Raw genomic sequence first — 16,599 nt, 5'->3', positions numbered from 1 at the left:
TTAGAGACGTCTAATTGTAAATGTATATAATGTGTATAGTGTAATAAGTGTAATGACAAAGGGAAATTATTACATCAACGATCATTTTCTCGTCGACATGTAACGACGCAATTCTGTCAACACTCTGATGCAGAGACCATCGAAGCAGAAGGTATTAGGTTATCCGAAAAGTTTCTTTCGTTTTATAAGGAAACAGTAAACGCACAATGTGCGTATTTGTTTTATATTAATTTATTTAATATAATACTATAAGATATATAAATATATAATAATAATAAAATAAATAATGTAGTATCGTGGACGAGGGGCCTGAGGGGTGTCATGCGGATTGTAAACAAGCGGTTGCTGAGGTGTGAATTATAAACAAGCGGTTTCTGAGGTGCGAATTATAAACAAACGGTTGCTGAGCATGTGCGTAGTGAGACTAAGACAAAAGACAAGTGGTTGCTAGCGGACAATAAACGAATTGACAGCAGTATGAGTTGAGAAGTCAGAGAGTGTGGATTGTGTTGTCGAGTTGTAGTGTTATTAGCGTCGTTAAGAGAGAGTTGAATTTGCGTTGACGAGAATTGCTAATTAATTATCTAGTTGTTTTAATTATTATACGTTTGTTGCAATTAGTACATGTTGAATAACCTTTGTTTTCTGTTTAATTACCATCTGTTTAATCCATTTATCATTAATAAACTAATTATAATAGTTTATGATATTACAATAATATAAAACAGAAATTGTTGTTCATCTATTATCACTTTATGAAACGAAAGAAACTTTTTGGACAATACTATAGAAACTATACTCTAATACTATAGAAACTAGCTTGAAAACTAAGATCGAAATGTTAAATCGAAAAATTATCAGATTCGCGGTAATTAACATTGAACCGAAAGTGTAGCTAAGTAAACAATTAATAATTTGTTTCCATTGTCGCGCGAGACCGAGACGAGTTTTGGACTCGTCGTCCACTCTCATCCATCATAGTTCTCGTTCCCTTTGCTTCGCTGACTTTCCACGCGTTTCTCCCACTTTTTCGCCGCAGCTTTTCCGTCCTACTTCGCGAAACCTGCCAACGGTTAAACGGTTTATAAACAGTGGCGGTCCGGCGATTTATTAGCTGAAGGTTGCTCAAAATCAACACGAAAAATGCGCTCGCGTGCCTTATACTCCCCCCCCCCTCTCACCTCCTCTTCATCTACTTTTATGTAATTTAGATGAAATAAATGAAATACTCCTCTTATAGTTATCATATACTTGTATTAGGTTGTCCGGAAAGTTTCTTTCGTTTTATAAGAAAATAATAGACGCACAATGTTTTTTGTTTTATATTAGTTTATTGAATTATGCACGAAATAATATAAAACAGAAATTGTTGTTGATTTATTATCACCTTATGAAACGAAAGAAACTTTTCGGACAACCTAATGATATGTGATTTGTGTACATAATTGTGTCATGTATATGAATAGTGTAATTTGTGTACATATTGGGTTGAAACTAAATGATTGCGGATTTTGTCATTAGGTGATGACAATATTAAATATTAGGTGATTAAAATATTAAAGATTTAATTTTTATTTAAATTATTAATGAATTTATATATATATTTATTTAAAGAGAATAATTTGTAATTTATTTTAATTAAATGTAATGATCAGATTAGTAATATTTTGTGTTAAATAAATAAGTTTTAACATATATAAGGAATTAGACAAATTAAATATGTTCATCTGTTTAACAAGAACATGGCTTAATGATTTTAATTTTAGGTTTATTTGCTCAATAATGAAAATTAACTGTACAAAGGTAGCATAATCAATTGTTTTTTAATTAACGACGCTTAGTTGCCAACCCAATACAAATAGTCACTTGAATTAAAACAATTCCACCTACATCTTCTCTACCTGCTTTACAACAAACAGTAAAACAGTATCAAGCAATGAATAACTACATCAAACCTGTCCTTCATCCTTTTGCACTTCTCAAACTTGTCTTACTCGAATGCAACACTTTAATTTCTTCCTAACAAAATATTTTCAAAATGGGCTACCAAGAGGTACAACCCAATAAATAGAAGAAATTGATAGAAGAGATGGCTTGGCTAGATTTCTTTACTATTCATTCATCCCCCAACGAGTACTATACTTTGCATATTGTATATATTTTAGCATATTCTATGCAGTCTTTACATCTTTAAATGTTCCATAAGTGCATCCCTTCCTTATCCTTCATCCTTTTACACTTCTGAAACTTGTATCACTCAAATGCAACACTTTAATTTCTTCCTAACAAAATATTTTCAAAATGGGCTACCAAGAGGTACAATCACCTTATTTAAATATTTATTGGCTTGCAACTAAGCGATTGCGGATTTTTCAATACCATCCAATGGCAAAATCCGCACTCACTTAGTTGCCAAGCCAATAAATAGAAGAAATTAATAGAAGAGATAGCTTCGATAGATTTGATTGCTACTGATTCATCCGCTATGCAGTCTTTACAACTTTAAATGTCCACAAGTGCATAAACATCCGCAGTCTATTAATTGCACGCAGATTTCTATTAAATTCCTTTCCGTATATGACAAAATTCTGGCATTGTATATTCCATTACAATCCAACGATTTCGAATAGATAAATGAAAATTGTACGCAAGTTGCCATCGCGAAAGCATAATTCACACCACTCGTGGAACCCGATCTAATCGGTGAAATTCAGCGAAAGTGTGAATAGCAGCGTGTAATTAAGAGAGAAGCATAGAAAATCAAGCACCGTTTAATATGTCCTCGAATCTGTCGCATTGCAACGTTCCGAGATTCCGTTTCTTTTAAAAATTTACAAGACAAATACAAATTTCTTTTAAGTATAGACAAGAGAAGTTTCCCTCGTTGTGACAATTTTTCTTTAAGGAACATCTATCCCCGATTTACGAATCACTAGAGTAAAGTCAGAGGAAAAACTTGATGAGTTACTCACCGGGGTGGTCGTTTTCTGCGGACGAAAATATGGTTGTGATGTCCCCGTTGACTTAGAATATTTCCATCAACTTGTTACTAAAGCTAGCGATCGTGGTTTGTCTCAATTTGCAAACAATTTGCATTGTCAGGGAAAATACAGTGCTACGGTATAATAGCTTAATTTTTATTTGAGACTAAGATGAAAAATTGAAGAACAACCCTTTCAGAATAAAATGTTGTTCCACGACTCATTGGAAGTAAAATATTGTTAACAGAAAAGTATTCCTGACGTCGAGAGGCTTAGAAATTTGTAATAAAATCTTGCAAACACTGATATTATTATTTCCTGTATTTATCAAATTCTTTGAAAAAATTGAAAAAACTTTCCCCCTTTTCCATCGAACCCCTAAAATTGCCATCGTTTCACAAATATCGTCACATCGCCCTAACAGGTTCTCGCTTAAGCCAGTGTTGCAGAGATTCTACAAAATTCTGTTCCACTTTATCAAACAATTACAAATATTACAAAATCTCCAATAAACAAGCGATTTACTTAATATTCTTTTCGAAAAACCATTCGCGCACCATACAGTGTATCCACGCTGCTATTATTTACATCTCACTAGCGGCCATCCCTTCTGATCAAATTTCCGCCACTTTTCCGCCATTCATCAATCTTCGACAGCGGTTGTCGAAACATTTTTATCGAACAATGTTCATTCGAAAGATCGGAACCGAGCGACGGACAATAAAATGAACAAACCGAGGAGGAAAAGGCGAGAATCGTATGCCGGACACTTTGATCCACGCGACGCTAGCAGAAAGCGGCACGAGACGAGGCGGAAACGGAGACGACGAGGGTGAAACGGAATCGGGAAGGAAGAGGGCTGCCATGAGCGCCCCCACGCTTTTATAGCGGCCCATTTGGCGCAACAACGAGCGTGGAAAGTTCTTTTAGTGTCGGTCCACAGATTCCCCGAGCCGAAATATGCGCACGATTATGGGGTTCCGGATTATCAATTTGTTATACCGTGTTTATTATTCAAGCACCGGTTCCACGCAGATGTGCAGTTCCTCGTTGTAACGTGATATCTATACGTTGCCGATTCTCGTTTTTACGGACGTTTGCCAAGTGTTAGAACTGCGGTAACTGTTATCGTAAATTTGTTAGGGTGTTCCTTCTTCTTATAGGGCGTCTGCTGTAATTTTATTTGTTGCACATTCATGGCACAGCGTGTTATTTTATCGAGTGGTTTTGTTATTCGATAAAGTTGAGTGTTACTTTTTTTATTTTTCTAGTTATCTTCGGCAATAAGATTTTCTTCAATCGGATCAGAATGTCAGGATGCAAAATTCCATTGAATTTTATAGAAATTATTTTAATATACAATTTTATACAATTTGACAAAACTACGTGTGCTTGAAATTACATATTTGAAGAAACACTTCACGCGCATTAAATTAATATTCTGACAAGATAAAATGACTTTTTACCGAATTAATTTAGAACAGCAGGAATTTAAATCGACATGTTTGGCAACAAGAACGCGGAAGAAATCTCCCCTCTGATACGAGTCGCTGAAACTTTTCCATTCTACTTTGTACAGCATTGTAGAGCAGCTGATAAGAAGAGCTCACGAGGATTTACGTCGAAGGATTGAACTATCGTTCGATTTTATGACCGAACCAACTACCCTGGCCTTCTGTTTTCGACGATTCAGCCACCCACGATCTTTCCAAATTTAGAAAAATCGAATTTCACAGAAACCATAGTCTTCCTTTCTTTGGTATAAGGAAACAAAGAGTATTATCATTTTGAGTTAAATCAAATTATTAGATTTTCTTATTTGTTTCTTTAAATACATGTTCAACAACTATTGAAGAAATTCTGAAGAATGTTCCTTTCAAACGCGTGCTTTATCCCTCGGTTAAATACGTTCTACGTGATATCATAGTCTTAAGACCACCCCTCTGCTTCCCTTTCATCTTTCTTCTTTTTCTCTTTCGTCGAGAAAACGCAGTGGCTTCTAAGGAGCTTGCTGGCTGGGATTTCCTAGGAGAGTTATCTTTAATTCGCCGCGGATTTACTTGCCAATGAATCTTTAAATTAGATGCTCCTCTCTCTTTCACCAGTGCTTTCCTCTTTCCGAGACTCCTAATCGTTCAATCACCTTTATCACCGAATCGACTGGATCCTCGGCTACCTTCTTTTGCCAATATCTCTTCCCTTCGATTTCACGTGCTTCTTATTTCGATGCTGATTTCCCTGTAAGTCTACCGGTTACGTAGAATGCACTGTCAATCTCTTAACATATTTATTTTGTATGTGACTTTCAACAAAATTTCGTTGATGAACATTTTTATCTTCATCTATCCAAAAAGAAGAAAAGAATTGCTACTTATTTCGATGCTGATTTCCCTGTAAATCTACTAGTTACGTACAGTGCACTGTCAATCTCTTAACATATTTATTTTGCATGTGACTTTCAACAAAATTTAGTTGATGAACCTTTTTTATCTTCATCTATCCAAAAAGAAGAAAAGAATTGCTACTTATTTCGATGCTAATTTCTCTGTAAATTTACTGGTTACGTACAGTGCACTGTCAATCTCTTAACATATTTATTTTGCATGTGACTTTCAACAAAATTCAGTTGATGAACATTTTTATCTTCATCTATCCAAAAAGAAGAAAAGAATTGCTACTTATTTCGATGCTAATTTCCCTGTAAATTTACTGGTTACGTACAGTGCACTGTCAATCTCTTAACATATTTATTTTGCATGTGACTTTCAACAAAATTTAGTTGATGAACATTTTTATCTTCATCTATCCAAAAAGAAGAAAAGAATTGCTACTTATTTCGATGCTGATTTCCCTGTAAGTCTACTGGTTACGTAGAATGCACTGTCAGTCTCTTAACGTATTTATTTTGCATGTTACTTTCAACAAAATTTAGTTGATGAACATTTTTATCTTCATCTATCCAAAAAGAAGAAAAGAATTGCTACTTATTTCAATGTTGATTTCCCTGTAAATCTACTGGTTACGTACAGCGCACTGCCAATCTCTTAACATATTTATTTTGCATGTTACTTTCAACAAAATTTAGTTGATGAACATTTTTATCTTCATTTATCCAAAAAGAAGAAAAGAATTGCTACTTATTTCGATGCTGATTTCCCTGTAAGTCTACTGGTTACATAGAATGCACTGTCAATCTCTTAATATATTTATTTTGCATGTTACTTTCAACAAAATTTTATTGACAAACATTTTTATCTTCATCCAAAAAGAAGAAAAGAATTTTTACTTTCTTAAAACTTCAAATTTCAATATTACCACCTAATGACAAAACCCGTAATCACTTAGTTGCCAGCCCAATATAATAGCACCAGCCTCAAACGTCTTACTTCTTTTCTAATCTCAGATTCACTGTACGCAAGATTTAAACATTAAAACTGATGATTCGAAGTATCCTTCTTCCTTTTCAATCCTAAATTTCCTTTCATCCTACGTAATCATAGCAATATCCTTCCTCGCTTTCCATCTGAAATCTAAAAACTAAACTTTGACACTAAACCCACAATCCCAGCTGCTAATAGACATCTGCTCTGCCTTTCAAGCATTCAAATTTACAAAAAAGATCTGCCTCCATCGCATCGTCAACTATCACAACCCTAACCGAATATTCTAACACCAATTCATCCGCCTGCAAATCTTCATCAGAAAATTTCAATTAGAAGCCTCACCGGCTGTTCCTGGAGGACTCTTCCTGGAAGCACGTTCTCTTCTCAAGACAACCCTAGTTTGCTTTCCGTGTGCGTCACCGTGCTCGCATTAAATTCCAATCTGTAACATCGACGTGCGTTCGTTTCCACGCTTTAGGCTACGTTCGAAGAAAATGGGAAGGGTGGACGACGTCTGATTAGACGAGTTATTCGGCTGGGGGCGCGAAAGGAGCCAGCAACCGATGATGGTTTGCTCGGTAATTCTTGGCGGATCCATGGCTGGCAAAAAAGGCCACGGATCCAACGGTGTTTTTCACGATGGCTTGTTCGAGGCGTCTCATCAGTCACGTCGCCGGCTAGCAAAGCGGAGGCGCCAGCCCACAAGACTCTCCTTCGAAACGCCGATGTGTCAATTAATCCCTGCATCCCCCGGGATACGACTAGGCTAGAGGCTGGATTATCATTACCCTCCTTGCTATCTCCTTCCAAGGATGTGCCACCCTGCCGATCAGACACGGTATCTTCCTCCTGCGCCCACGGAGATGTTGTCTTCGTGGTAAGCAGACAAGCTACTCGTCGTCACCCCTTTTGCAATTAATATCGTCGCGATATTCGTTGTGTTCGGGCGATTCTTCCGTAGCTTATTCGAGTGTCGTGCGATAGTTCGAAGAATCTCTTCGAAGAAGAATTTGATAGCATGTGGCGTGCTTGAAGAGATGCTTTTGGAAGAAGTGGATTTTGATGAATGTGCATATGTTCGCTTAGTTTTCGTATGAAATGTGTAATAGTTATGAGAAATGATGATTAATGATGGTGATGAAGTTTTCTATGATACGGTGCATTTGAAATGATGTCGGTAAATCTATGAACAGAATTGAAGAAATAGACAGAGATCTGTTTCGTCTTGGATTGCATATTTTGCGTCTTCAAATTTTCCATAATTGTTTAACATTCGTAAATTGTTTGGATATAAGTTTGCATTATTTCATCGGCAGCGATTATTTGAAGTGTGAATTCTCAAAAGTCTAATTAAACGAACGACGATCAAAGTTGTGATCCAGTTAACAATGGAAACAAACCGAAGAAACTGGATATAATTCTTTAGTCAGACTTCCAGGTTGTTAAGAGCCATAAACGCATTGCTTGACATTTCATCGCATCTTCACGATCTAACTTTGTTGTCTAATTACAAAGTCCATGACAATGAAGTACATAGAAACAATGAAAATGTACTAACGAGGGAAAGTGTGGCAGAAAGAAACGGGAAAGTGCAGAGTCAAATGAGCCTCTCTGAAAGGATCAAACAGAGAGCCTTTCCCCTTACAGAAATAACAAACCTTTTTCGATTCAACTATTTGTCATTATCATAAAATTCTAACAAATTTACTTCACCATATTTCACAATCTTTTTCCAATAGATCACTAATTAATGAATTTTCAAATGTAACTAACCTAACATACTTGATTCTGTTTCGTTCGTAAACCATTGGTCACTTTGATTCTTCTAAATGTAACTAACCTAAGCTGAGATTCATTTCAAATGTAACTAACCCAACTAACCTAACATACTTGATTCTGTTTCGTTCGTAAACCATTGGTCACTTTGATTCTTCTAAATGTAACTAACCTAAGCTGAGATTCATTTCAAATGTAACTAACCCAACTAACCCAACTTACTTGATTCTGTTTCGTTCGTAAACCATTGGTCACTTTGATTCTTCTAAATGTAACTAACCTAAGCTGAGATTCATTTCAAATGTAACTAACCTAACTAACCCAACCTACTTCATTCTGTTTCGTTCGTAAACCATTGGCCACTTCTTTGATTCTTCTAAATGTAACTAACCTAAGCTGAGATTCATTTCAAATGTAACTAACCTAACTAACCCAACCTACTTGATTCTGTTTCGTTGGTAAACTATTGGCTACTTCTTTGATTCTTTTAAATGTAACTAATCTAAGCTGAGATTCATTTCGTTCACAAAATACTATTACGACTATCTGACAGTTGCAGTGTGAGATATCAAATTCAATCTGCGTCGTAATATTCAAAATGTTTATTCATTGATCGAATAGAAGAAATAGCCAATTCTATCTGAAACTTGCAATGAAGGGAGTGTCATAAAAATTATTTAGCAGTGTCTTGTGATCAGATTGTTAATAAAAAACTACATTAGATAAGAGAACACCAACACTCTAACAATATTCTACCTAAAACTTACAATGAAGAGAGTGTCATAAAAATTATTTGACAGTATTTTGTGATCAAATTATTAATAAAAAGCTACATCAGGTAAAAGAAAACCAACCCTCCAACGAAATTATAACAAACACACTACTCTGAACATTTTGTACATTTTTACATCTTACGAGTATTCTTCACACTTTTCCACACCTGAATTTCCCACAAACGCGTAAAAATCCATAATCCACTTGTAATCGACTTCGTCTCTGTCCCAAACATTTTACATCTTAAAATTTCCAGATAGAAGGTCGGGTCATCGCGAAGGGGTGTCGTCCAAGGGGTGTAATGATAAGGTCCGGCAAGAGAGGGTTGGAAGGCAAAACGCGGCCAGGGGGAGGGAAATAGAGTGACAGAGAAAGGGAGAAGAGGTAGATAGAGACGACGAAGAGAGGATCGGTGGCAGAGAGCAGGCCCCGTGAGTTATGGCCGTCCCGACGCTCTCTCCCGTTGGCCCTGGGCTCAATTTACAGATGATTCCGCGTGTTACCGCCTGGCCAACGACTGGTTAACCTTCCTGCCGAACACTTAATCTTCCGACGTGTCCCGCGACCGAATCGGCCCGCGACTTTCCACGGATAACCGAGCCGACGACAGAGCAATGGCCTCGAGATAAATGGAAACAGAACACGGTGCCTGTTTTGGCTCCGTTTGGCCCATAAACTACTGGCCACCCCTTTGATCGCGCGACCTTGCGTCGAACGACCGCGTCGGGGTCCTCCGCCGTAGATTTATTGGTCCTCGATGGGACGACAATAGCCAACAAGTTGCTGGAAAATGGATCGTGGTCCTACTCTGCCTCCTGTTTACGTTGATGCTACGTCAACTGGACGAAATTTTACTTGTACTAAATCAATTCACGTTGTTCAATTCTATCAAGCACATGTTGCGATTGCGAAACAGTGATTGTTGTTGAATTTGAAATATCTTCCGGGTCGACCTGCATTGCTCAATTCTATCAATTTTGTGCCGCGAAGAAGTCACTGTTGTTATGTTGTTTGTTACGAATCCTGGAAATCAAGACGTTGATATTACGTCAATTGGACGAAATTTTACTTTTATTAAATCAATTCACGTTATTCAATTCTATCAAGCACATGTTGCGATTGCGAAACAGTGATTGTTGTTGAATTTGAAATATCTTCCGGGTCGACCTGCATTGTTCAATTCTATCAATTTTATTCCGCGAAGAAGTCACTGTTGTTATGTTGTTTGTTACGAATCTTGGAAATCAGGACGTTGATGCTACGTCAACTGGACGAAATTTTACTTTTATTAAATCAGTTCACGTTATTCAATTCTATCAAGCACATGTTGATTGTTGTTGAATTTGAAATATCTTCGGGGTCGACCTGCATTGTTCAATTTTATCAATTTTATTCCGCGAAGAAGTCACTGTTATTGTGTTGTTTCTTATGCATCTTGGAAATCAGAACATGTTCTGATACGGAACGTATAAATAGGTGCATTTTATGCGTATTTCACGTAGATAAGAGACGCCTGTGATTTGTTAAAAATATTGTTACATTTTGTGACATAATAATTTCAAATAATTAAATTTTATTAGTCGTGAAGATTGACCCATCCAAATCAGCGTTTATCTTTCATTTCCACTGTAATTTTAAGAAAGCACAGAGCTTAACAACTTGGTTTGATATTTCGAGAAGAAAGTTTGGGTCAAAAATCGCGCATTTCGCAATTCCATTAATTAACCAGAAGGTCAGGATGACACAAACAATAAGTCAATTACACCGCTATCGATGCTCATTCGTAACACGATCCTTCGGAATTACAGCGTTTCCTGTTGCACAATTTGAAGACGACGATTGCTAACAAAAGAGGAAATTGCGTTAACGTCAAATACAACGTCCTCGATAAAAATTTTTTTCTCGGATGTTAAACCTTTCGAACAAAGATACCAATCAACATGCAGCAGTTAGACTTAACCAAAAACATTGCTAATTTTGTAAGAAATTTAACAACCGTGACCAAGATACACCATACTTCATTATCATCAAACCATCGACAAATGTCGAAGACAACCAAACGAAAAAGCTAATCGATGTTGACCGAAAGGTCGAGTAAACCAGAACGAATGACACAATAGCCGAAGACACCGGATTCCAAATTCTGCGCACCATGTGCACACGATGATTCTCGTTCCGGAAGGCAATAATTCACCCACAATTGAAAGAGTTTTCGGAAGGCCCGCATGTGTTAGCCATCGGTCTATCGATTGTCTGTGCGGCAGGCTCACGTTTCGCCCAACGATACATCATAATTTGCCGGCGAATGTTTACGAATGCTTGGGAAACGCGCGGTTTTCGCACGTGACGAGGTCCAGATGCCGTCCCGTCGAGAAAAGGAGTGGCTGCTGGCTGTCATTAGCCGTCGGACAACGGGCACCCCGTGGCGAGCCGCAACGTGTCGCCGGACAGACGTTCCACATACACGCGCTACAGGAATCATGGCGTTAATTGACTGGCAGAGCGGTAGCTTCATCAGTGGACTGCGGATATTTACGAAATTTTATATTTTTATCGATGTAGAATTCGAATAGAAGTTCGTTTCTACTAATTGCTATAAATTCTCAGGTTTAGCATATTTTATATACAGTCGGGTACAGAAATTAACGGACAGATACTGAGAAAGTTTCGTTAAATATTACTTATTATTAAATGTAACAGAAATAAGTAAGTACTGTGACGGCACTCGACCACTGAACTTTCCAACGGCTTCGCGACACAAAGCGCTATGCCTTCAAAGCGTAAGGCCGATATGCCTAATGTACCATCGATATCCCTACGGTTCTTTCGCCGAATATTCGGAAGATTGCATACGCGGCAACGTCGCGGACATCTAATAAACGCGTGCGTAGTGGGGATTTCGAGGGGCGACAAAGAAAAGAATCCGTTTGGTTTCGAATCAAAGCTGCGAAGTGCGAAAGGTTAAGCATCATAGCGAAGCAAACACAATTAGAGATACGTGATTATTGATTCTTGATAGTTAATCGTTAATCGTTAATTATTATTTGTAGTTAATCGTTAATCGTTAATTATTATTTGTAGTTAATCGTTAATCGTTAATTATTATTTGTAGTTAATCGTTAATCGTTAATTGTTGACCGTAAATTGTTGACTGTTGATTGTTAATAGTTTAATAAACTTATTGTTGAACATCAAGAGTATTTCTTGTGGGCACCTTCACCAACATACCATCTCAGTACTAATTTTGCTTATTCGCTAAATAATCTATGTACTATAACATTGGTGCTAGTTCGATTAAACTTCATTGACTATACTTCCACTGACTATATTGCTGTAGATTTTTGTATTCCTAAGTGCTCTAAAAGTGCATGAACATTCGCGGTATAATTATTGTAAATTTGGCTAAATAATATATGTGCTCTAAATAAATAAAAACCAAGTATAATACTAGTGCTAATTAAACTTCACAGATACTTCCTCTGATTATATTTCTGCAGATTTTTGTATTCCTATGTTTTCTAAAAGTGCATGAACATTCGCGGTATAATTATTGTAAATTTGGCTAAATAATATATGTGCTATAAATAAATAAAAACCAANGTATAATACTAGTGCTAATTAAACTTCACAGATACTTCCACTGACTATATTTCTGCAGATTTTTGTATTCCTATGTTTTCTAAAAGTGCATGAACATTCGCGGTATAATTATTGTAAATTTGGCTAAATAATATATGTGCTATAAATAAATAAAAACCAAGTATAATACTAGTGCTAATTAAACTTCACAGATACTTCCTCTGACTATATTTCTGCAGATTTTTGTATTCCTAAGTTTTCTAAAAGTGCATGAGCATTCGCGGTATAATTATTGTAAATTTGGCTAAATAATATATGTGCTATAAATAAATAAAAACCAAGTATAATACTAGTGCTAATTAAACTTCACAGATACTTCCTCTGACTATATTTCTGCAGATTTTTGTATTCCTAAGTGCTCTAAAAGTGCATGAACATTCGCGGTATATTCATCGTTATTTGGTCGATGGTTCAATTATCCCGTGAACTGTTATGGTTACGTTTGTGGGTGTTGGTAATTGCTCGGTTAAATGGAGTAGTTTTCGGTCCGATCGGAGGTCTGTTAGGGGTAGCGAACGTAGGCATCTAGAAGACTATTTTCACTTGTATTTACGAGCTCTCTTCTGTAATTGATTTATACCCTACAATTGCACACCATTAAATGTCCTGTCCGAAGTGAATAGAAGGTTGATAGGTGTTGATGAATGACGGATCGCTGATCTTTCTTCAATGAACGTTCGTGCTCAACAATGACACGTTTGTTAATGTATAAAAGGGGTGGTTTTATGTTCTAGTGGCCTGATTCCTGACTCAGTCTTTATGGGCAGATTGAAGATTAATATATAACAGTTGTAGTAACGTTGAGAAACTGCAGGAATATTAAAGATAATTGCAACGCTTTTTGAGTCACAAATGAGAGATTTCTGGGGTTGTAAAGCCGCGTGCAGTAAAAATGGTAATCGAATCCTATGGGCTCGCGTTAATTGACTCGAACGTTCATCGATTCACCGCAAAGAGACTTGGACCAAACGAACCCCTGAAACGTTCTGTAGGGTCCTCGTAATTGATATTGTAACTTACATGGTACAGTGTAATCGTGTCTGTCGAATTACAAGTGGGGTGCCTTTTAGGTCCATTCATCTGCTTCTCAACATGCAACGTTGTATTATCATGTGGAACTCATTTAGAATTGAACTTTGCTCTATTTTATCTGTTTCTCTAAAACATTTCTAAACTCATACTATCGAATTACCAATATATATGTGTTTTCGTCTCTTTTCTGAATTTCTTTCCATTAAGTAATTCAAAACCGTTGTAACAATAAATACATCAATTTACAAGAGGCTGTCAAATATTATTAACAGTATTGGCACGTTGATTTAAAATTTATAATTTCCTTCAGCTAAAATTTATTTTCACTATTCTACCTACGCAATTAAATATTCTTACGATCGAATTACCGATATACAACTCCTATCTTCCTACTTTTTCAATTTCTTACGAAAAGCTTCAAAATCTCGTGATGATAAAAGTCCGCCATTTTCCAAGATTATTTCCAATTTTCACTATTCTCACTTACTTACCTTGTTGGTTGCTTTTCCTCGTAGTCTTTTTCTCTTTCATCCACGGGTACTCGGGCACGTTGACGGACGGATCGGCGACCCCATGAGGGTCCATCATAGCGTGGTAGCCAGGATGATGGGATCCAGGGCTGATGGATCCTCCGGTTCCTGGAGAGTGTTGAAGGCTCGCGTCGCCGGCCAGCTGGGGCAACGCGGTCATGAACTCCGCCATGGAGGGTTGGCTGTTGATGAAGCCTGTCTCCGCGGAGCCGCATGTCGGATCCATGGCTGGATGATGTGTCCCGTGCGGGGGCAGCCCGGCTGGGGCACCTGCCCCCGCGGCCACCGTGGCCAGCCAGAAGCCACCCCCTCCGTCGTTCGCCAGGACGGGTGTCGTCGGCCTCGTCTTCACGCTCGCGATCTCCTTACCCGCGTGGACCAACGCCTCGAGCTGCCTTCCGGCTGGCTGCACGCTGCCGCAACCGTCTAGCTGCGTTGGATCCTCACGGTTCTCTTGCTGATGCGACGACAATTGTTGTTTGCCTCGCATAGACGAAGATACACTGGTTTTTGTATTCTTCCTTGCTTGCGTAAGGATAATGGGGTAGTTTGGTTGCTCAATATTTTTATAGTCTCTGTTTTCACTGCAACTGACGAGCTTGGTCGATCTGTGCCATCAGAAACACGAGAATGATATTACATCCTGAAAGAATCCTTCGCACTGCAGTTTCAGCATACACCACGAGTCATAATCGCGTGTTCACTTAGCACGAGAAATATATCGCCGCTAACGAAAACAGAAGGACCTTGGCCAGGTCCAACCCGTCGTTCACGACAGCTGCTTCCACTTGGTGCATTCACGGGGCCATTTCTCTGTCGAGTTCACTGCAGATCGAAGCACGACGGCACACAGAACACTCGCATGTCCGCGAAAACTCACCCCGTAGCTATCACACCTCGTATCATCACATAACCTGGTCCGTGCGGCTGAACCACATAACGCGAAAGCACACTTTCACAGAGGAAATCGCTGCATCGATAAACAGACGTTACGCTAAATCGGCAGCACTGAGACTGGCGCGCACTCGATCGCATACACTACGGCTACCAGGAGCGTTTCCATCGGCCGGAACCCAGGCAGGTAGGCAAGCAGGCAGGCAGGCAGGCAGGCAGGCTGGCTGGCTGGCTGGCTAGGCAGGCGAGCCAGCGAGCGCAATGTACACTTGCCGAGTGACGTGATGGAGGAGGAGAAAGAAGCGGAGGTGGAGGGGTTCGAGAACGGCAACGCCGGAGAGGTGAACTGTAATCGACAGAGAAGATAGAGAGAGAGAGACAGAGTGAGGGAGGAAGGGAGAGAGGAAGACAGAGAACGGAACAGAGAGCGAAATGGAGAGAGAAAAAGGATGGGTAGGAGTCGCCTTGGAGGATCGAGTTCGATGGTGGCGGAAGCAAAGGGTACAACAGAGGTGTAGAGGGGGCAAGAGGAGAGAGAGACTCTCTCGGTGACTTCCACTCGAGGCTGGCACCCTGACGAATTCCACCGCGGCCTTTTTCGCTTCTCCAATGTTCTCCGTGGCGTGTCTCTGTTGTTACTGCTGTCTCGTTTCCTCCGTGGGGCAGGGGGCCACGGCGGTTGGTGGCCCAAGGGTTCTTCGTGTCGTCGAGCGTCGACTCTTTCTCGCCGCTGTGTGCCACCGTGCTTGTGGGAGAGACACGTGACCGGGTGCCAGTAGAACGGATCGACCAATGGGGTGGCGGTATCGCGGTGGCGGAGGCACAGCCCTCCGGCGTCGTAGGCGGGCTGGCCGTATCGAGGTCCGAGGGCACGGAACCGCCAGGGTACGACGAACAGACACTGCGTAGCTGTTCCTCTCTGCTCGCCTCGACGCGGCAGTGTGGCCGACCGACTCTCTGCTGTTCGCTGCCACGACCACGAGGCCGACTTGGGCGGTCATGGATTCCGGCGCAACTGTGGGCGGGACGCGCGAGCGCGCCACTTCCGTCGACACGCGACGTGGAGGGGAAACTATCACGTGCTCGACCACGCGGTTCCACTTCCTTCGGGGGAACGGCCGAGGAGAAGGTAAAGATCCGACTGTCGAAGGATGGCCATCGGGTCTTCTTCGTTCCGTGAAATGGATTCTTGGCATGCGGATGAGTATTGTGAGTGGTAAAGGTTGTGGAACGTTTTGCAATATGTTTCTCCGAAAGAATTCCATGTGATTTTTCCACATTCGATTTTTTAACTTCCATCGGAAGAATCTGATTCTCGCGTCCAGTGTTCGGGATAGTTTCATGGAAATTAATTATCAGCTATGAGCTTTTTACTTTGTTTCCAGTTTATATGTTTTACAAGATATAGTTCGAATAGCAGTAAAATTGTTTCGTGAATTCGTGGCGGGATAACTGTGCTACTGCAGCAATAAAGTTATAAATGTGTCGAGGCTTTTTCCTAACCTAACCTAACCTAAACTAACCTAAGCAAGGGACGACCGTTTGTATCGTAAAGATATTTTTTCGGATGAAAACGTTTTTTCTTTTTTT

The 16,599-nt window shown here is 39.4% G+C and overlaps 1 protein-coding gene across 1 annotated transcript in view; it reads right to left on the bottom strand.

Moving 5' to 3' along the window:
* Nucleotides 1-15,249, bottom strand: part of LOC122577360 (homeotic protein proboscipedia) — a 60,966-nt gene extending 45,717 nt beyond the window's left edge. The window contains exon 1 of the mRNA XM_043748654.1: nt 14,077-15,249. Within this exon, the coding sequence (XP_043604589.1) occupies nt 14,077-14,605 (529 nt within the window). The 5' untranslated portion in view covers nt 14,606-15,249. The remainder of the gene's footprint in view (nt 1-14,076) is intronic.
* Nucleotides 15,250-16,599: the final 1,350 nt, after the last annotated feature.

Source organism: Bombus pyrosoma, linkage group LG18 (genome assembly GCF_014825855.1).
Source record: "Bombus pyrosoma isolate SC7728 linkage group LG18, ASM1482585v1, whole genome shotgun sequence".
NCBI classification, from domain to species: Eukaryota; Metazoa; Arthropoda; class Insecta; order Hymenoptera; family Apidae; genus Bombus; species Bombus pyrosoma.
The sequence above is the reverse complement of the archived record's forward strand: the minus strand, read 5'-3'. Positions and strand labels throughout refer to the sequence as shown.